This window comes from Populus nigra, chromosome 1 (genome assembly GCF_951802175.1).
Source record: "Populus nigra chromosome 1, ddPopNigr1.1, whole genome shotgun sequence".
Taxonomy (NCBI): Eukaryota; Viridiplantae; Streptophyta; class Magnoliopsida; order Malpighiales; family Salicaceae; genus Populus; species Populus nigra.
In genome coordinates, this window is record NC_084852.1 from 8,105,056 (window position 1) to 8,121,980 (window position 16,925).

At 32.2% G+C, this 16,925-nt stretch overlaps 1 protein-coding gene and 1 long non-coding RNA gene across 3 annotated transcripts; both read left to right on the forward strand.

The window, feature by feature from the left end:
• LOC133686120 (uncharacterized) lies at window positions 1–1,782 on the forward strand. Of its 2 annotated transcripts, none has more exons than XR_009839519.1 (2): window positions 1–386; window positions 1,506–1,782. It is a non-coding gene; the product is annotated as an uncharacterized LOC133686120 (long non-coding RNA). The 2 variants fall into 2 exon arrangements; XR_009839513.1 differs by lacking the exon at window positions 1,506–1,782 and adding an exon at window positions 1,180–1,483.
• Window positions 1,783–11,819: 10,037 nt separating this feature from the next.
• On the forward strand, window positions 11,820–14,250 carry LOC133694966 (uncharacterized protein At4g28440-like). The gene is made up of 2 exons (XM_062116678.1): window positions 11,820–12,270; window positions 13,884–14,250. Exons 1-2 carry the CDS (start codon window positions 12,000–12,002, stop codon window positions 14,072–14,074), a joined length of 462 nt encoding a protein of 153 aa, XP_061972662.1. The 5' UTR covers window positions 11,820–11,999; the 3' UTR covers window positions 14,075–14,250.
• Window positions 14,251–16,925: the final 2,675 nt, after the last annotated feature.

Genomic DNA, 16,925 nt, shown 5'->3' on the forward strand with positions numbered 1-16,925 from the left:
GACAGGCTAGTCGGGGAAAACGTGTGGTATGCATGCACTCACTTTCACCCCCTCCTCCATCTATCTTAACTCATTTTCCCTATTTTCACACAGATAAATTAAAAGAAAACCAAAAACCCAGTTTCCAAGACACTAAAGAAGCAAGAACCAAAGGTACACAGCAGGAAACTAAAAGAATTACTTGAAGTATGGAGAATGGAGCGGTGAATGGTTATGAAATGGAGACACCTAAAAACATTACCATCAAAGGAATTCGCAGTTTGTTAATGGGTGACCCTACTGCTCATTCTTGCTTTCACACTTGCTCAAGAAGCTGTTGTTGATGCTCTTCAATCTGATAATTTCAATGGTTATGCACCTACAGTAGGCCTTCCTCAAATAAGAAGGTAAAAATTTAGTAAATTTTTCTTCTGTTTTGGCTCTGCAGTTGAATGAATTTATTACATGCAGATGTTTATTGGGACTAGATTTCATTCTTTTTCTGTTCTTTCACTAGGAACGAGTTGCATGATGTTCGTTGGTATAGAATGATTTTGTAAATCCTGGATTTCTTTAGAGTTATTGCTCAATTAACTTTAATTCTGGAGTCAAATCTTGATTGTTTGTATGGATTTCAGTTTTATGAATTTACTTTGGCGCAGAAAATTACTGTTTCTGCTTCCTCATTTGTTGAAGTAATTTATTGTAGCCGTAATTCCTTTTCTTAACGTTTTAGTCCTATGATGTCTTCCTCTTGACTTGTTTCAATTTCTTTATTCTTAAGATTGCAAATGAAAGTAATGGAAAAGAGATGATCTAGGTACCCTTAATTAGCTTTAATTTCGCATTGCAGATGCAGCTAAATTCAATCCAGAATTACAATCTGGGCCTGCTTGATTTAGTGCTATTTACTTATTTGCTACGGTTTCTGTTGAAATAATCTACAATTAGCAACTTAATATTGTTTCTTTTGGCTTTAAATGTTTTCTTTTTCTTCCAGTTTAAAGTAATAAAAAGACAACTTAAATACTGAGTTCTTATTTTAGTTAACAGTAAATTAAGAGTTATAAAGCAATTTTAAAGTACCGAGTTGCCTTAGGTTTAGCTTTAGATTTAGCCTTTGGTATACTAAGGCTCCTTGTTCAACTTTGAGAGTCTGCAATGAATCATATGGTTTATTTGTTTCTGTTTATTTCTTAGGTTTCTTGAGAAGAGGTTGTAGAAGAGTTTTGCAGAGAAGATTGAAAAGAATTCTTTTGTATTTTTTCTACTGTTTTATCAGTGCAGGAATTCTGCTTTTATACAAATTGTATGCAGTTAATAACAAAATCTTAGATTTTAGGAATCAAATTCATCTCAACCATTCATCAATTGAGGGCTACGATTCTTACACATGCAAGCAACGGTTTGTAACAGAAAGTAATAGAAAAAACCAAATATAACTGCCATAACTGTTTTAACTGTTTTTTTTCCTGCTTTAATAGAAACTTCTTCCATTTCTTCATTCTTCGCATTATAGCTTGCAGGATCTTCTTCTGAGGCTTTAAAAACATGTAACCAGCTTAGCTTTCAACAGCCTCTCCTAAGCTGCTTACTTGTTTAATTTCAAGTTCCAGTCTTAGTTGCTTGAATTTGTTTTTAGGCAATGCTTCGTGAAGATGTCTGCAGGTTGTTCTTCACTTCTGCAGAATTGCACATTTATTACTCCCTCTTGTAGAGCTTCTCTTATGAAATGATACTTTATGTTTATGTGTCTGGTTCTTTGATGAAAAACAGGAATCTTGGCCATTGAAATTGCTGACATGTTATCACAGAACAAGGATGTTGCTTCTGCTTGCATTTCACCAAAATCATCAAGAACAAATCTTAACCAAATGGCCTGAGCTGTTGCTTCAGATGCTGAGATATACTCAGCATCTGCAGTTGATAATGCCATCGTGTTCTGTTTCACAGAGGCCTAAGAGAATGCTACACTTTCAAAACTGAATGCACAGCCAGAGGTGTTCCTGCTATCATCTTCACTTCCTGCCCAATCTGCATCACAAAATCCAATAAGAGTTGCTAACTGATCTCTCACATATTCAATGCCATAGTTGAGCGTTCCTTGCACATATCTTAGAACCTTTTTTGCAGCTTCTATATGAATTTTGGTAGGGCCATTCATGAACCGTGATAGCAAGCTGGCAGCATACATTAGATCAAGTCTTGTTGCTGTTAAATATAGTAAGCTTCCTACTATTTTTCTGTAGAACCCTTCATTAGCTAACTCACTCCCATCCACCTTCTTCAGTTTCTCACCAGTGGCCAAATGAATCGAGACTGGTTTGCAGTCCTCAAGTCCAAACTTACTAAGTAAGGATTTGGCATACTTGCTTTGATGAATGAATACTCTTTGATAAGTTTGCAGTATTCCCATACCCATAAAATGATGAAGAAGTCCAAGATCAATTATCTCATATCTCTGTATCATTTCTCTTTTAAACTCACTAAGCATCCTCTCATTGCTACCAGTATATACAATGTCATTAACATAGATTGAAACAATGATCAAGTTACCTTCACGATCAGACCTTGTATACAAAGTAGCTTCACTTGTGCTCATTTCAAATTTGCACATAGAGAGATATGCATCAATCTCACTGTACCAGGCCTTTGGTGCCTGCTTTAATCCATATAAAGCTTTCCTTAGTTTGTAGATTTTATGTCCTGCATCCTTCACTTTAAACCCCTCAGGCTGCTCAACATACACATCTTCTTCAAGTACACCATTTAGGAATGCTGACTTAACATCCAACTGGAACAACTTCTATCCCTTTTATGCTGCAAGTGCAATAAGAGTTTGAATTATATCTAACCTTGCTACTTTCATTGTAATCAATTCCAGATTTCTGTGCATATCCTTTTGCTACAAGTTGAGCCTTGTGTTTTTGTACTGTTCCTTCAAAGTGAAGTTTGGTTTTGTACACCCATTTCACTCTTATAACAGGTTTGTCAATCGGTCTCTTCATCAATTCCCAAGTATTATTCTTCTCTATCATTTCTAATTCTTCCTTCATAGCCTCCTGCCAGGCATTATCTCCAACTGCTTCTTGATAATTCTCAGGTTTTATGATGCACATGTGACACCTTGTGTATGTGTGTGTGTGTGTATCTTCCAAGGTTTTTAATTTTACTAAAGTAGACCTAGGTGTGGATTGTTAACTGCTATCATTGCCAATGTTCTCAGATAACTCGCCAACTGTAGAGTTTAGATGGAAACATTCAGCATTATCGGATTGGGTTGCAACAGAATGTTCTTTAGAGTTTTCACCTTCAACTTCATCTCCTTTAAGGTTGAGAGGCATTTGCATTGGTTTCATCTGATTTCTTCCCTAATTCCATGACTTATCCTCACTAAAATTCACACTTCTTGAGAGAACAATCTTCTCAAATTTCAAAACATATTTTTATCTTTTTATTTTAAAAGGATAAAAATATATCCCAATATATATATATATATATATATATATATATATATATATATACCGTTTAAGTAAGTAATTATGGATTTATATGTAATCCTGAGGGGTGTAGCTCAACTGGTCAGGTTCTAGTTGCTTCCTGGAGATCACCAGTTTGAGTCCGACAAATCTTAGAGCTACTAGAGGCTTATATGGTCGTTAACTTTAAGACCCGTGAAATTAGTCGAGGTACGTACAAACTGGCCGGGACATCAACATTAATAAAAAATATTATAATTTATATGCTTAATTAAAACTATATTTTTACACAACTTGTTCTTTTTTTCATTGTGGGAATAAGGAGGGTGGGAGAGCTGACAGTGGCACTCTCTCTGATTTGCTCTGGGATGACATGATTATGGGCCCTGGTACCTTGAGGATTCCTGTTCCTTACAAGGAGTGAGCCTCATAAAGATCAAATCAATGAGGCCAGATAAATGATTTTAGATTCTTCGTTCTTATTGCTTATAGTTGTATGGCATGAAAAATTGCTTGCTCAACTCAATCATGGTTCATTTTATTAAGATTTACTATTATTTATTTATAATAGCTCTATATTGTCCTAGTCTTTAGGGATTTATTCAGTTAAACAAATCGTGCTTTTATGGCTAAGTAAGTGGTCTTTATGTCTTATTCTATAGGAGTAGTGGTTAATGTTAAGAAGGAATCCTGTGATGTAAAGCCTATAAATAGGCTTTTTCTTATTCAATAATATATTGCTTTTTCACCATTCAAATTGCTTTTTCTCTTTTGTTTTTCAACGTAGCAACAGTGGTATCAGAGCTTGGTTAATGAGATAAAAACAAAAGAGAAAAAGTTTCTAAACAATGAGTCTCCAAAATAGTAAAAAAATAGCAGTAGCTTTTTCTCCTCTTCATCTTTTGCAGGTAACGATCGCATCAGATTCAAATTTTGTGCAAGTAGCGATCCCACGTTTTGATGGTCACTATGACCATTGGAGTAAGCTAATGGAGAACTTTCTTCGGTCAAAAGAATATTGGGTGATTATTAAATCTGGAATTGAAGAACCAACAACAACTGCAGCTTTGATAGATGCCCAGAAAGTTCAAAGATTTGAAGGCAAAAAATTATCTTTTTTAGGCAATTGATCGTCCCATCTTGGAAACAATTCTTGGCAAAGAAACTTCCAAGGATATATGGGACTCCATGAAGAAAAAATATCAAGGCTCTGCTAGAGTAAAGTGTGCACAACTTCAAGCCTTGAGACGAGATTTTGAGACCTTACAAATGAAAGTTGGATAAACTGTCACCAACTACTGTGCCAAAACTATGGAGATAAGCAACAAAATACGATTTCATGGTGAAAAAATGGATGATGGTGTCAATTCAATTGAAGAATCAAAAGACATAGATGCATTATCTATTGATGAATTGTAGAGCTCCTTGCTAGTCCATGAACAAAAGATGAACCGAAGTTCAAATACAGATGAGCAAGCTCTAAAGGCTTTTACCTTTACTCAGTTCTCAAATTTTAGAGGAAAGGGTAGAGGTAGAGGCAATAAAGATGGTAGCAGATAATTTTTTAAGGCTGATAATGATTAATATCAAAGTAGAGCCAGAGGACGGGTTCAACACTTTGATAAATCCAAGGTAGAGTGTTTTAGATGTCATAAATTTGGACATTATCGTTCTGAATGTTATGCTAGGCTGCCTAATGACAAAGAAAAGGGAGAGCAATCACATTTTATCGAAAAGAAGGAAGTGGAAACCTTGTTGATGGCTGTTGAAGCTAATCAGAAGCTATAGTCTGATGTTTGGTATGTGGATATAGGCTGCAGTAATCACATGTGTGGATGTAAGTCTTTTTTTTCTTATTTGAAGATTTTCATTATGTCGTAAGTTTTGGTGATTGTTTCACTGTGAATGCAATGAGAAAAGGTGATATTGAGATAAGAACCAAGAATGGTTTTATAGAAACAATTTCTGATGTTCTTTACGTTCCTGATTTGAAAAGTAATTTATTGAGTGCTGTTTAATTGCAAGAAAATGGTTATGTGATAACTATTCAAAATGGTGTTTATGAAATATTTGATCCTTCAAGAGGAGCAATTGTTGTTGCTCATATGAGTTCAAATAGGTTGTTTCCATTGAAGATAATAACATCTCAACCTTGTTTAATGGCTGAAATAAAAGACCCTTCGTGGCTTTTGGCATTTTTGTTATGGCCACTTGAATTTTAGCAGATTAAAGACTTTTCAACAGAAAGATATGGAGACAGGCTTCCCTAAAATTCACATTCCTTCCTAAATTTATGAAGAATGCGTTGTTAGCAAACAACATTGCTCTCAATTCCCTTAAGGAAAGTCACGGAGAGCAAAACATGTCCTAGAGCTGGTACATTCTGACATTTGTGGACTGATAAATCCATTTTCTAATGGAGATCATGGCATTCGAAGGGAACTTATAGCTGCTTATACACCACAACAAAATGGTGTATCAGAGAGAAAAAAATAGAACCATCCTTAATATGGTGAGAAGCTTGTTAGCAAGAGGAAACATTCCAAAGAATTTTTGGTCAAAGGTAGTAAATTGGAGCATCCATGTGTTAAACAGAAGTCCTACCTTTTCTGTTCAGAATAGGACACCCGAGGAAGCTTGGGGTGGCTAGAAACTAGTTGTAGATCACTTCAGAATTTTTGGTTGAATAGCTTATGCACATGTTCCGAATGAGTAAGGAAAGAAGCTTGACGATAAGGGTGAAAAATGTGTCTTTCTTGGCATTAGTGAATGTTCCAAGGCTTATAAATTGTTCAATCCACTCACATAAAGAATTGTGACCAGCTGAGATGTTGTCTTTAATAAGGAAAACACTTGGGATTGGAATAGGCAGCAGGTACACAAGTTGTTTTTTACATTGACTCTAAAAGTGAGCTAGCTCCAGTACCTATTATGCCTAACAATTCATCAGAAGCAACCCCAACAACTGCTGAAATTTTGCCAACAGCAGCCACTGTTGCAGCAGCTCGATCTCTTCCTACCCCAACAACTGCTGACATTTTGCCAACAACAACAAAAGCTATTATTGTAGCAACTCCATCTCATCCTCGTATCCGAAAAAGGCCCGCATGGATGGAAGACTATAAGGTAACTAGAATTGAAGATCCAATCACTCATTTTGATTATTTTTTTCAGATTGTGATCCTACAGTTTTTGAAGATGCTGTCAAAAACTCAAAATGGCGAAAGGCGATGGATGATGAAATTGCTGTTATTGAAAGGAACAACACTTGGGAGTTGACTGATATTCCAAAAGGACATAAGACTATTGGTGTCAAGTGGGTTTACAAGACAAAATTGAAGAAGAATGGAGAAGTCAATAAGTACAAGGCTCAACTTGTTGTAAAAGGGTACAAACAAGAATTTGGCATCTACTACAAAGAAGTGTTCGCTCTAATAGCAAGGCTTGACACTATTTGGTTGGTGTTATCTATTGCTGCCCAAAACTCATGGCCTGTATATCATCTTGATATAAAGTCATCATTTTTGCATGGGGAATTAAAAGAAGAGGTATACATAGATTAACCTCCATGTTATATGAAGCAAGGTCACGAAAACCAGGTGTACAAGCTAAAAAAAGCATTATACGGACTAAAACAAGCACCTAGAGCTTGGTATAGTCGTATAGATGAATACTTTGCTAAAGAAAGTTTTCTTAAATGTCCTTATGAACATGCACTTTATATTAAAGCTGGAGCAAATAGAAAGATACTTATTGTGTGTTTATATGCTGATGACCTTATTTATGTTAGTAATGATGGAGTTATGCTTGCTGATTTTAAGAAGTCTATGATAAACAAATTTGACATGTCGGATTTGGGGTTAATGCACTATTTCCTTGGCATCGAAGTAGTGCAATCTTCTACTGGTATCTTTATTTCACAAAAGAAATATGTCTTGGAAATTTTAGACAGGTTCCACATGAAGGATTGCAATCCAGTTTTGACTCCATCTGAACCTGGTTTGAAACTCACAAGATTTGGAACAGGAGAAAAGATGAATTCTACTATTTACAAGCAAATTGTTGGAAGTCTTATGTATTTGACTTAAACAAGACCTGATATTATGCATGCTATTAGTTTAATCAGTCAATACATGGAGAGTCCAACTGAAGTTCATCTCTTGCCAGCAAAAAGAATTTTTCGCTATTTGAAAGGTACTGCAGACTTTGGAATCTTTTATAAAACTGGTGGAGAATCAAATTTGATTGGTTTTTTAGATAGTGACTATGTTGGAGACATTGAAGATCGTAGAAGTACTTCTGGTTTTGTTTTTTTGATGAACTAAGACGTTGTATCGTGGTCTTCAAAGAAATAACAGATTATGACTTTGTCAACTATAGAATAAGAATTTGTTGCAGCTACTTCATCTTTATGCCAAGCTATCTGGTTAAAGAGATTGCTTGAAACACTTCACAATCATCAACAAGGTCCAATAACAATCCATTGTGATAATGTGTCAGCAATCAAGATTTTAAAAATCCAGTTTTACATGGAAGGAGTAAGCATATTGATGTTATATATTATTTTTTACGTGATCTGTGCAATGATGGTATAATTGATTTAGTGTTATGTAGAAGTGAAAATCAAGTGGCTAATATTATGACTAAATCACTTAAGCAAGCTGTGTTTGTGAAGCTTCGAAAAATGCTTGGAGTATGCTCTTCAAAGGATGTGGTTCAAGAAAGGGCATAACATAATTGTTGAAGTCTATTTATTTATAAACTAATTTCTGCAGATTTCAGTTTATGAAAGGGTGTTAAGATTTACTTTTATTTATTTATAATAGCTCTATGTTGTCCTAGTCTTTAGGAATTTATTCAATTAAATAAATCGTGCTTTTATGGCTAAGTAAGTGGTCCTTATTGTCCTATTCTATAGAAGTAGTGGTTAATATTAAGAAGGAATGCTATGATGTAAAGCTTATAAATATGCCTTTTCTTTATCAATAATATATTGCTTTTTCACCATTCAAATTGCCTTTTCTCTTTTGTTTTTCAACATAGTAACACATTTTATGTTGAATAAAATTTTAAAGTTTGTTGTGTCTTTTCTTTTGTGTTTACTCCATGTCTAAAGAGCTAGAAAGATGAAAATAAAAAAATATTTTTCTTGACACAATTTATAATAAAATAAACATTTGATTTTCAAGCTCTAAGATTATAACTTAAAATTGAAGAGAAAACTCTATTGTTGTTTAAAAGGTTTGTAATTCAATATTTTTTAATGGAAAAACAAAAACAAAGATCCTTATTTATTTTAATTCTAGATCAAGTATTCTTATATAACAAATATTTTTATTGAAAGTTACATAGCTTATAAAATCAAAATAATATTAAAATTCCTAAATTAAACAAATCCTTGTAAATCTTAATGATTAAATAAATATTACAATAAAAATAATTATGTCATAAATTTAAAAAAACAATAACATTCCACTTTAGTCCTTTTTACTTGTTAAAAACTCATTCTCGAGTTAACTATCAGAAATTAAACTTGATTATATCAAAAAAATAAATACTCTGAATATAATATTGTAATTAGTCTATTCACAAACTAATTTTTTTTTACTGTCAATTAAATCGAATTAGTTTCCTCAACCTTTATATATAATGGACTCCTAAGATAATCTTTTAAAATATCTTAAAAATACATGTAAAAAATCATTGTCATTCATGTACTTGTTTGCAAGATCTTTATTCATGATAAAAAGATCATTATGTATCAATGTTTTGTCCAACGTAACAACAAAAGACTGAAAACTACTTTTCAGCTCCCTCTTCGACCATGCTATCTTAATCACAATGGGGTAACTTTGAGATTTTAAAACTAGATACTTTTATACTCTCTTTAATTCATCAACTTGTAGATTAACCTTGACAATAATCTTTGGCAAGGAAGAATTTTGTGGATCTGCCAATATTTATACTAATGGTGTTTGATTATGCTTTTCTAATTTTTCTTTGAAGAATGTTAAACTTGAAGGATTCCTTTTTTTTTTTAGAGTAGTGTTTGCAAAAATATTTGTTATTGTACACCTTTTATACATTTTTCCTCCATGCTATTTGAGAAAGTTGAATAAAAGGTAAATAATAACAATCTAATTGATTGTTTGCCCAATATAAAATCTCTTTCTACTTATTTTGTGCAAACTTCAAAATCAATGATTATCTTAAAGCTTGCTATGATGGAATTAAACTCTTACCAATATAAGTTCTATATTCTAGAACTTCAAACCACCATTTTTTAACACCACAAGAAAGTTTATGTATGACAAGTTCTATTTTTTGATAAAAAGAAATATTGCTAAAATAAAAGTCATCTTCCAACTCTAACAACCATCTAATAAATCTTTTCTTCAAAAAATTCCCATCAAAGAAAAGATTCTCATTGAATTCAAGAACATATCTATGAACATGATGATTGTTATTTGAGTTTTTAATGCATCACTCATTGTATACATCAAAGAAAAGATGTTTATATAGGTTTGCAAGAATAGATCTAAGGTTTGGTATGCCTCGAGGTAAGCCTTTAAGCACCTCCCTCTACTCGATATGATTCTTGTTTGTACCTCTCAATAGTCAAACTAGATGTTTTAAGCTAGTTAATATCATTTCCATTGTTTTCTCTAAACAATCTAGTTTTTATGATTAGGTTTCTTGCATTTCCTCTCGAGCCCTCACATTGTCCTAGATAACCTCCACTCTTGCATCACAGATACCATCTTTGTCCATCAAATAGACCAACATGCTCTTATATCAATCAATTCAATGTATATCATGAATAAAAACTAGGGTTCTCAATGTTTTCATTGGTTACCACTATTAAATAGGTATTAAAAGTATTTTGTGTTCAAGTTCTTTCCATTATTATATCTATGGTATTGATTGGTAAATTTTTACCTATTGCTGTGTTGGATATTATATGGTCCAAGTATTGCTATTTGCTAGATGACCTTTTGCCATGTATGTCTCAAAGGAGAGTATTGTAAAATATATTAGTTGTCTATAATGAATTTTTCATACTACCGAATGATTGTGCATAAAAAAATTTTAGTCATTCAGGCAAGGGCAGAGCGACATCACCCATACTCACCCTAGGCTATCCAATATTGTTTCTTCGTATATAGCTCAACATGTTTGTGAGTTTTCGAGAAGCTAGAGCGGCTTTGTACACCATCCATCAGCACACATGTCCTTCTAAGCTATAAATTCTTTGTGCAGAGCAAAAACACGAACTTATCCACCAATGATAATGTGATAAGCATCACAAACTAATGATAAGCACCAATCTCTTTACTAAAGGTATTCATTTTTCTCCATTAACCATAAGGTTGATCTATATCATTGCTTTATTTAACACGAGACACTTGTAACTTTATATACTATAAGATATTTGCAATACCAATCTCTATATTCCACAAGGTAAGTTGAAGTGACTACAATCTATATATAACACTGGTCATCAAGTAAAACAAAAAAGCCATTCAAACTCATTTAAAGGTTTAACAACAGTTTTTTCAATCACAAACTCTCTATAATCTTCATTTTATTTATTTTTCCTTTATATTATTTATTGTATCAGAGTTCCCTGCTAGAATATGAACTCTTCATCTATAATTGGAGGTTTGTAAGTGACTTATGTCTTAGCTTTTTAATCCACCTTTTGTCCAAGTTGAAAGCTAAGACAAATGAGCCCTGTGTAAATTGAGAAATGAAATAAAAGTGTAGATGTCTCTAGTCTTCGTTTAGGCTGCTAGTTCAGTCCTAAACCTGAGAAAAATTGTTAACAAATTAGGCCCGTACTTAGCCCATAAAATATAGGGTCAAGAGGTTTTAACGCAGAGAGCAAAAGTTAATCAAAAGATTATAATAATTTTTGCATTTAATTTTTTTTAAATTAATTTTTTATATTTTCAGATGATATATTAATATTAAAAATAAATTTTTTTTAAAATAAAACAATTAAAAAAATAATTACATTAATAATTCATTCCTAATTTTCATGTTATGCATATGAGTTTCATGTGTTTGGAAACACAATGTAAATTATTATTTTTTAAATTTTAAAAATATTTTATTTAAAATAATTATTTTATATTTTTAAATTATTTTAATGTGATGCTAAAAATAATTTTTAAAAAATAAAATATTTTTATTTTAATATAATTTTAAACCAACAACACTTTAAATCATCATTCCTGTAATGTCAAATATATCCTCAGTCTCTCTCACTCTATGTTTTTTTTTGGTCTCTGTGGGAGGATAGGTGGCAGTGTACACCCAAAAATAGCGATTCTTCCACAGCACTCGAAGAGTCGCAAAAACTCACCATCCAAACTTTATTTATTAAAGCATCTTCTCCTAACATGTAAAGATAAAGCAAACGAATAGAATCGCCTAACGCTAACGCGGAGAACAAATACTAAAATAAAAATTCCATTTTGATCGCAAAATAAAATAAAATAAAAATTAGGGTTAAGGAATTTGAGGTAAATCGAAAGAATGGCAACCCCAACAAAAACAGGAAAGGAACAGCAAGAAGAGAGCAGCAATGCGGGTGGGAAACCTGGACTTAGAAAGCCTGTCTTCACCAAAGTGGACCTGCTCAAGCCTGGAACTGGAGGTCATACCTTGACTGTCAAGGTCCTTAATTCCATTGCTGTCCTTCCAAAGGGCCGATCGGTCTCTCACCATCTCCGTCAGTCGCGAATCGCTGAATGTCTTATTGGGGATGACACTGGTTCCATCATCTTCACCGCAAGAAACGAACAAGGTTCCTTTTTTCTTTCTCTCTCATTTATTTATTTCTGAAGAAGATGTATCTGCACGTTGTTTTTTTTTTTTTTAAAAAAAACAATTTTGGTTTATGATTTGTTTTTTTTTTTAACATTTAATATTTTCTGCTTGTTTGTTGAGTGTGAAGGATAAATGGTGCTTAAATTTATGTATGTATGTTTCAATGGATTATATGCCTTGATGTAAGACATTTTTGGGCTCTCTTCCTTTGCATAAGAATCTTAGGATTCATGATGAATTTTTCTTTCTCACCCTTTCCGCTTAGGAAAAGAGATGAAAGTTTAGGATTTGGAATTGTTTTTGTTCCCATAACTGAAATTATCGTTGCATCTTTGTGTTGAATTTGGTTCCTTTTGAGATTGGAAAAATGATTTTGGGCCTTGTTTTGAAATGTCATTAAAATTTACGTTTGCATTTTAGAGTATGATGATAGAAGATTCCCTAGAGTATGATGCCAATCACTATATAAATCGTAGCCCTGGTTTAACAAGTATGATCTGCGACTCTATGAAGCGAAATGATGTCTATTAGGTCTGGATGGGGAACTGTAGCCAAGTTAATATTAGCGGTCTAGAGGCTTTCTCCTCAACATGACTTGCAAAAGGTAGCCAATTACGCTTAACAACTCCCATTTTAACTTGTGCCAATAAGAAATAATAGCATGTTCTCCAATGGCAAAGGTTGAATTATCTGTGAATCTATAGAATATTGATGGATAGTGGTTTTCTCTTAATTCAACTGCCTACTTAGCTAGGAATGGTTGCAGTATTCATGGCTACAAAAAATAAATCAATTTATATGCGCGTGCATGCGATCTTGTTGTGAATATGGTTATTATTTTTATGCAATAGATGTGGATGAGTGCTAGATTTGTTTTGTTCAATAGAAGGGGCTATGTTTAACTTGATGGGCTGAATTTGATGTTCTGCATCAGAGGTGGTGTTCTCCGCATCTTTAGTTACTGCATATATCATGCACTCTGGTTCTGCTCTGTGAATAAGCTGTAATTGATGGAACTGGTTGTGCAGTTTATGGCTAATTGGCTTTGTGGATGGTCTGACCAAGGATCATTCTTGTTGGGTTTCATCAACATGCATTATTAATGTTGTACAACCTCAAGTCTATTAGTGAATGAACTTGTTGCATCCCCCCCTTCTCCATTTTAGTGATCTGTTGCTTTTAATTTATGAGCCTTGTTTTCCAAAAACTTAAACTATAGTCTGAGTGTTAAATTATATTTGTTTATAGTTGAGCTTGTTGACTGGAGAGGATATCTTTTTCTTGCCCAGATTTCAGTGGTGCAACAAACTTTAATTCAGTGAGATAGCTCAGATGGGATGTTTAATAACTAGATGCTCTCTGCTTAGGGGATTTATATTACTGGTCATGATTAAAGTCTTCTAAATTGTCACTACAATTTTCATAATTGTCTTCGAATTCAAATGGTTTAGGAAATTGTGGAACAAGCTGGATATGGATAAAAATGTAGATTCTTTGTGATTTAAAGTTTTTTTGTTTTAACCTTACAAATGTCCCCATTACTGGCTGCGTTATTGTACTAACAACCTTTTCTTTCTTTCTTTTTCTCAGTTGATTTGATGAAGCCAGGGACAACTGTAATCATCCGCAATGCAAAGATTGACATGTTTAAGGGATCTATGAGGCTAGCAGTTGACAAATGGGGTCGTGTTGAAGTCACTGAGCCTGCAGAATTTGTAGTCAAGGAAGACAACAATCTCTCTCTTGTTGAATACGAGCTTGTGAATGTTGCAGGAGAGTGATAGGGATCTCTTGGCCAATATATTGTGATACAGAGTAGCTTCAGAAATCTAAAAATTATGGTGGCACTTTTCTAATTCCGAGTAATATTGTATGTGGTGAGAGTAGCTTCGGAAATCTAAAAATTATGGTGGCACTTTTCTGATTTCGAGTAATATTCTTCTGAGGTTTCAGTTTATTTTGTGGATGGTGTATCTAGCTTGAAAATGGTTCACAGACATGACGAAAACCAAAGCAATGCTGCTTTCTTTTCCTTAAAGATGACCTCTTTTATCTATTATGAAGAATGAAACGGTTTTTTTTTGTTTAAAAATATATTAAAATATTTTTTTTGATGTTAACCTATTAAAATCATTAAAAATATTTAAAAAAATTAATTTGATATATTTTTAAGTTAAATACATTCAAATTTAATTTGAAATATAAAAATAAATAATTTAAAAAAGGTTTTTATTAGTTGGCGTGGACGGTGGAGGCCTAGCATAACAAGGAAGAAATGGAAACATGTGTCAACGACATTTTTTTTCTTCCTTGTGATGCCTCACAATGAGACCTCGTAACAAAAAAAAACTAAACTGCTGTGTATATAGAAAATTAGGCCTGGCGTAACTGGTTTGTCGCGGTGGTGTTTTTCTTTTGCCTCTCTTTTCTCTTCTCTTCATTTAAATTTTCATAGTTGTTTATTTATATTTTAACTTTAATTTTTATTTTTTAATTTATAATTTTTATTATGGATTCTTTTGAAAAAATTTTAATTTCATCATTTAATCCTATTTTTTTTTCAATTTGATTTTTATTTTTTTTCTTGATCCTTTTATGTATTTTTTTTCTTCAAATTCATTATTCAATCCTAATTTATGATATATTTTTTTTTTCAATTTGATCCTTATTCTTTTTTTTTTTATTTTTTTTGCTCTTTTGTAAAATCTTTATTTGTTTTCAATTTCATTATTCAATCCTAATTTTTGATTTATTAGTATTATTTCAATTTGATCCTTATTTTTTTTATTTCTCTATTTAGTTCTTTTAATAAATTAACTCTTTTTTTTTCAGTTTCTCCTTTTAATAAAAGATTTTTTATTTCAGTTTTTTTATCATCATTCTTTTGATTGCTATTTTTTATTTTGGATTTTTTTTGTATAATTGAGTTTTTTTTTTATTTTATCCTTTAATATTTGATTAGTTGGAGATTGGACTTTGTGGTTTTACTCATGAGTTTGAAAAGTAAAGCGAGTTGACATTTATTTTTTTTAATAAAAAAACTTATTTTCTTTTCTGATTTCATCATTCGACATTGTTTATATATATATATATAGAGGCTTTGTGATTTTTTTTTCATCGAGTTATTTCAATTTTATGACCTGAGTTGCTGGCTTGGTGAGTTAACCCGAGTTGGCTTGCCTTTTATTACCTAGGTTACAAGTTTGTCATGTTAACTTTATTTGACTCGGGTTAGGTTTTTTTTTCGTTATTTTTTTCAATTTTTTCCTTTCATATTTAATTGACGAATAATTAATTTGTATTGTTTTTCCCTTTTTGAAAAAAAAGTTTTTCTTCCCAAATTCTCATGATATTTTTTTTAAATGGTCCATTTAATACTGTACTTTTTTCAATCATTTAACCCCAAACACAATTTTTTTTCTTTCTTTATAATGTGTTTGTGACACTTGAACATATTTTTTTATGAAAGAAAAAAGCTTTACAGTGTAGCGCGGACCTATATCTAATGGGGAGCTCATTACATGCAATCCTATTAATATGACTAAATTGCTTTGCAATATAAACCATTATTTTCTTAAATAAAAATACCTATAGATTTCAGCAAGAGGGAAGCCAACTAAGTAATCTTAATAATGGTCAATCAAACAAATTCTTCCAACTTTAATTTACATTATGATTTTTAAACAACACATATTTTGGCCCAATCTTTTATTTAAATGGAATATAGCCGATTGCATGTTGGCTTTTCTGGCATCTCCGGTTCCTTGCAATAAACAAGTTAAGAATACCTTACAATAATCAAACCGAATCTCATTCTTAACAGTCATGTTGAAGTTTGAACTCAATAACATCAGTCGGTGCATAGCCACCATTTTTTAACCCATTTTCTATCGAAGTAAGTTAGGGTTTTTAGAAAGAAATAAAAAGGGGTATTTGTCTTTGAAAGGCGACAGTGTCCTATGTTTTGCTGCTGGAAGCGCAGTGTTTGGGATCAATATTTATTTAGTTTGCTTGAATTTTGTTTTCTTAAACGGGTCAAAGCACAGAAAGTTTAAACATGCATTCATAATTAATTAATGTTAATCTTGCTATTGAGCATTTCAAAGAACAACAAAAAAGAAAAGAACAGATGGAGATAAAAATGTCTCTCTCATTCACTCATGAAATGGTTAGCTTTACCCATAATTGATAAATAAATAAATAATTATAAACATAGTAACTCATAAATCGCAATCATATATTGAGTGTGTTTTTGGTAATGTGTTATATGATATTTTTGTAAAAATACTTTTTAATTAAAAATATATTAAAACAATATCTTTTTGAATATTTTATTGGGATAATTATAAAAAAGCCTTTATACCTTGGTCTGTTTTTCATTTTCATTCTAAGATTTGAAAATTTTTAGTTTTTCTCAGTGATTAACGGGATAAATCAAATTAATCGAAAATATATTTTTGTCCTTGTATATAATAAATATAAATTTGTACACTTTCCTCACAAACCTCGTTTCTCTTTTCCAAACATGATTTCTCTCTCCAATCTCTCTTTCTCTCTCTCTCTCTAATAACACGACATACTCATACAAAAACATTAAATCTGAAGCAATGTTTTTATTTTTTATACTTAATC

Bases quoted from the DNA above. Each gene is read 5' to 3' on its own strand.
- LOC133694966 (XM_062116678.1), top strand. From the start codon at position 12,000: ATGGCAACCCCAACAAAAACAGGAAAGGAACAGCAAGAAGAGAGCAGC. The intron at 12,271-13,883 runs GTTCCTTTTTTC...TCTTTTTCTCAG, and splicing joins CACCGCAAGAAACGAACAAG to TTGATTTGATGAAGCCAGGG.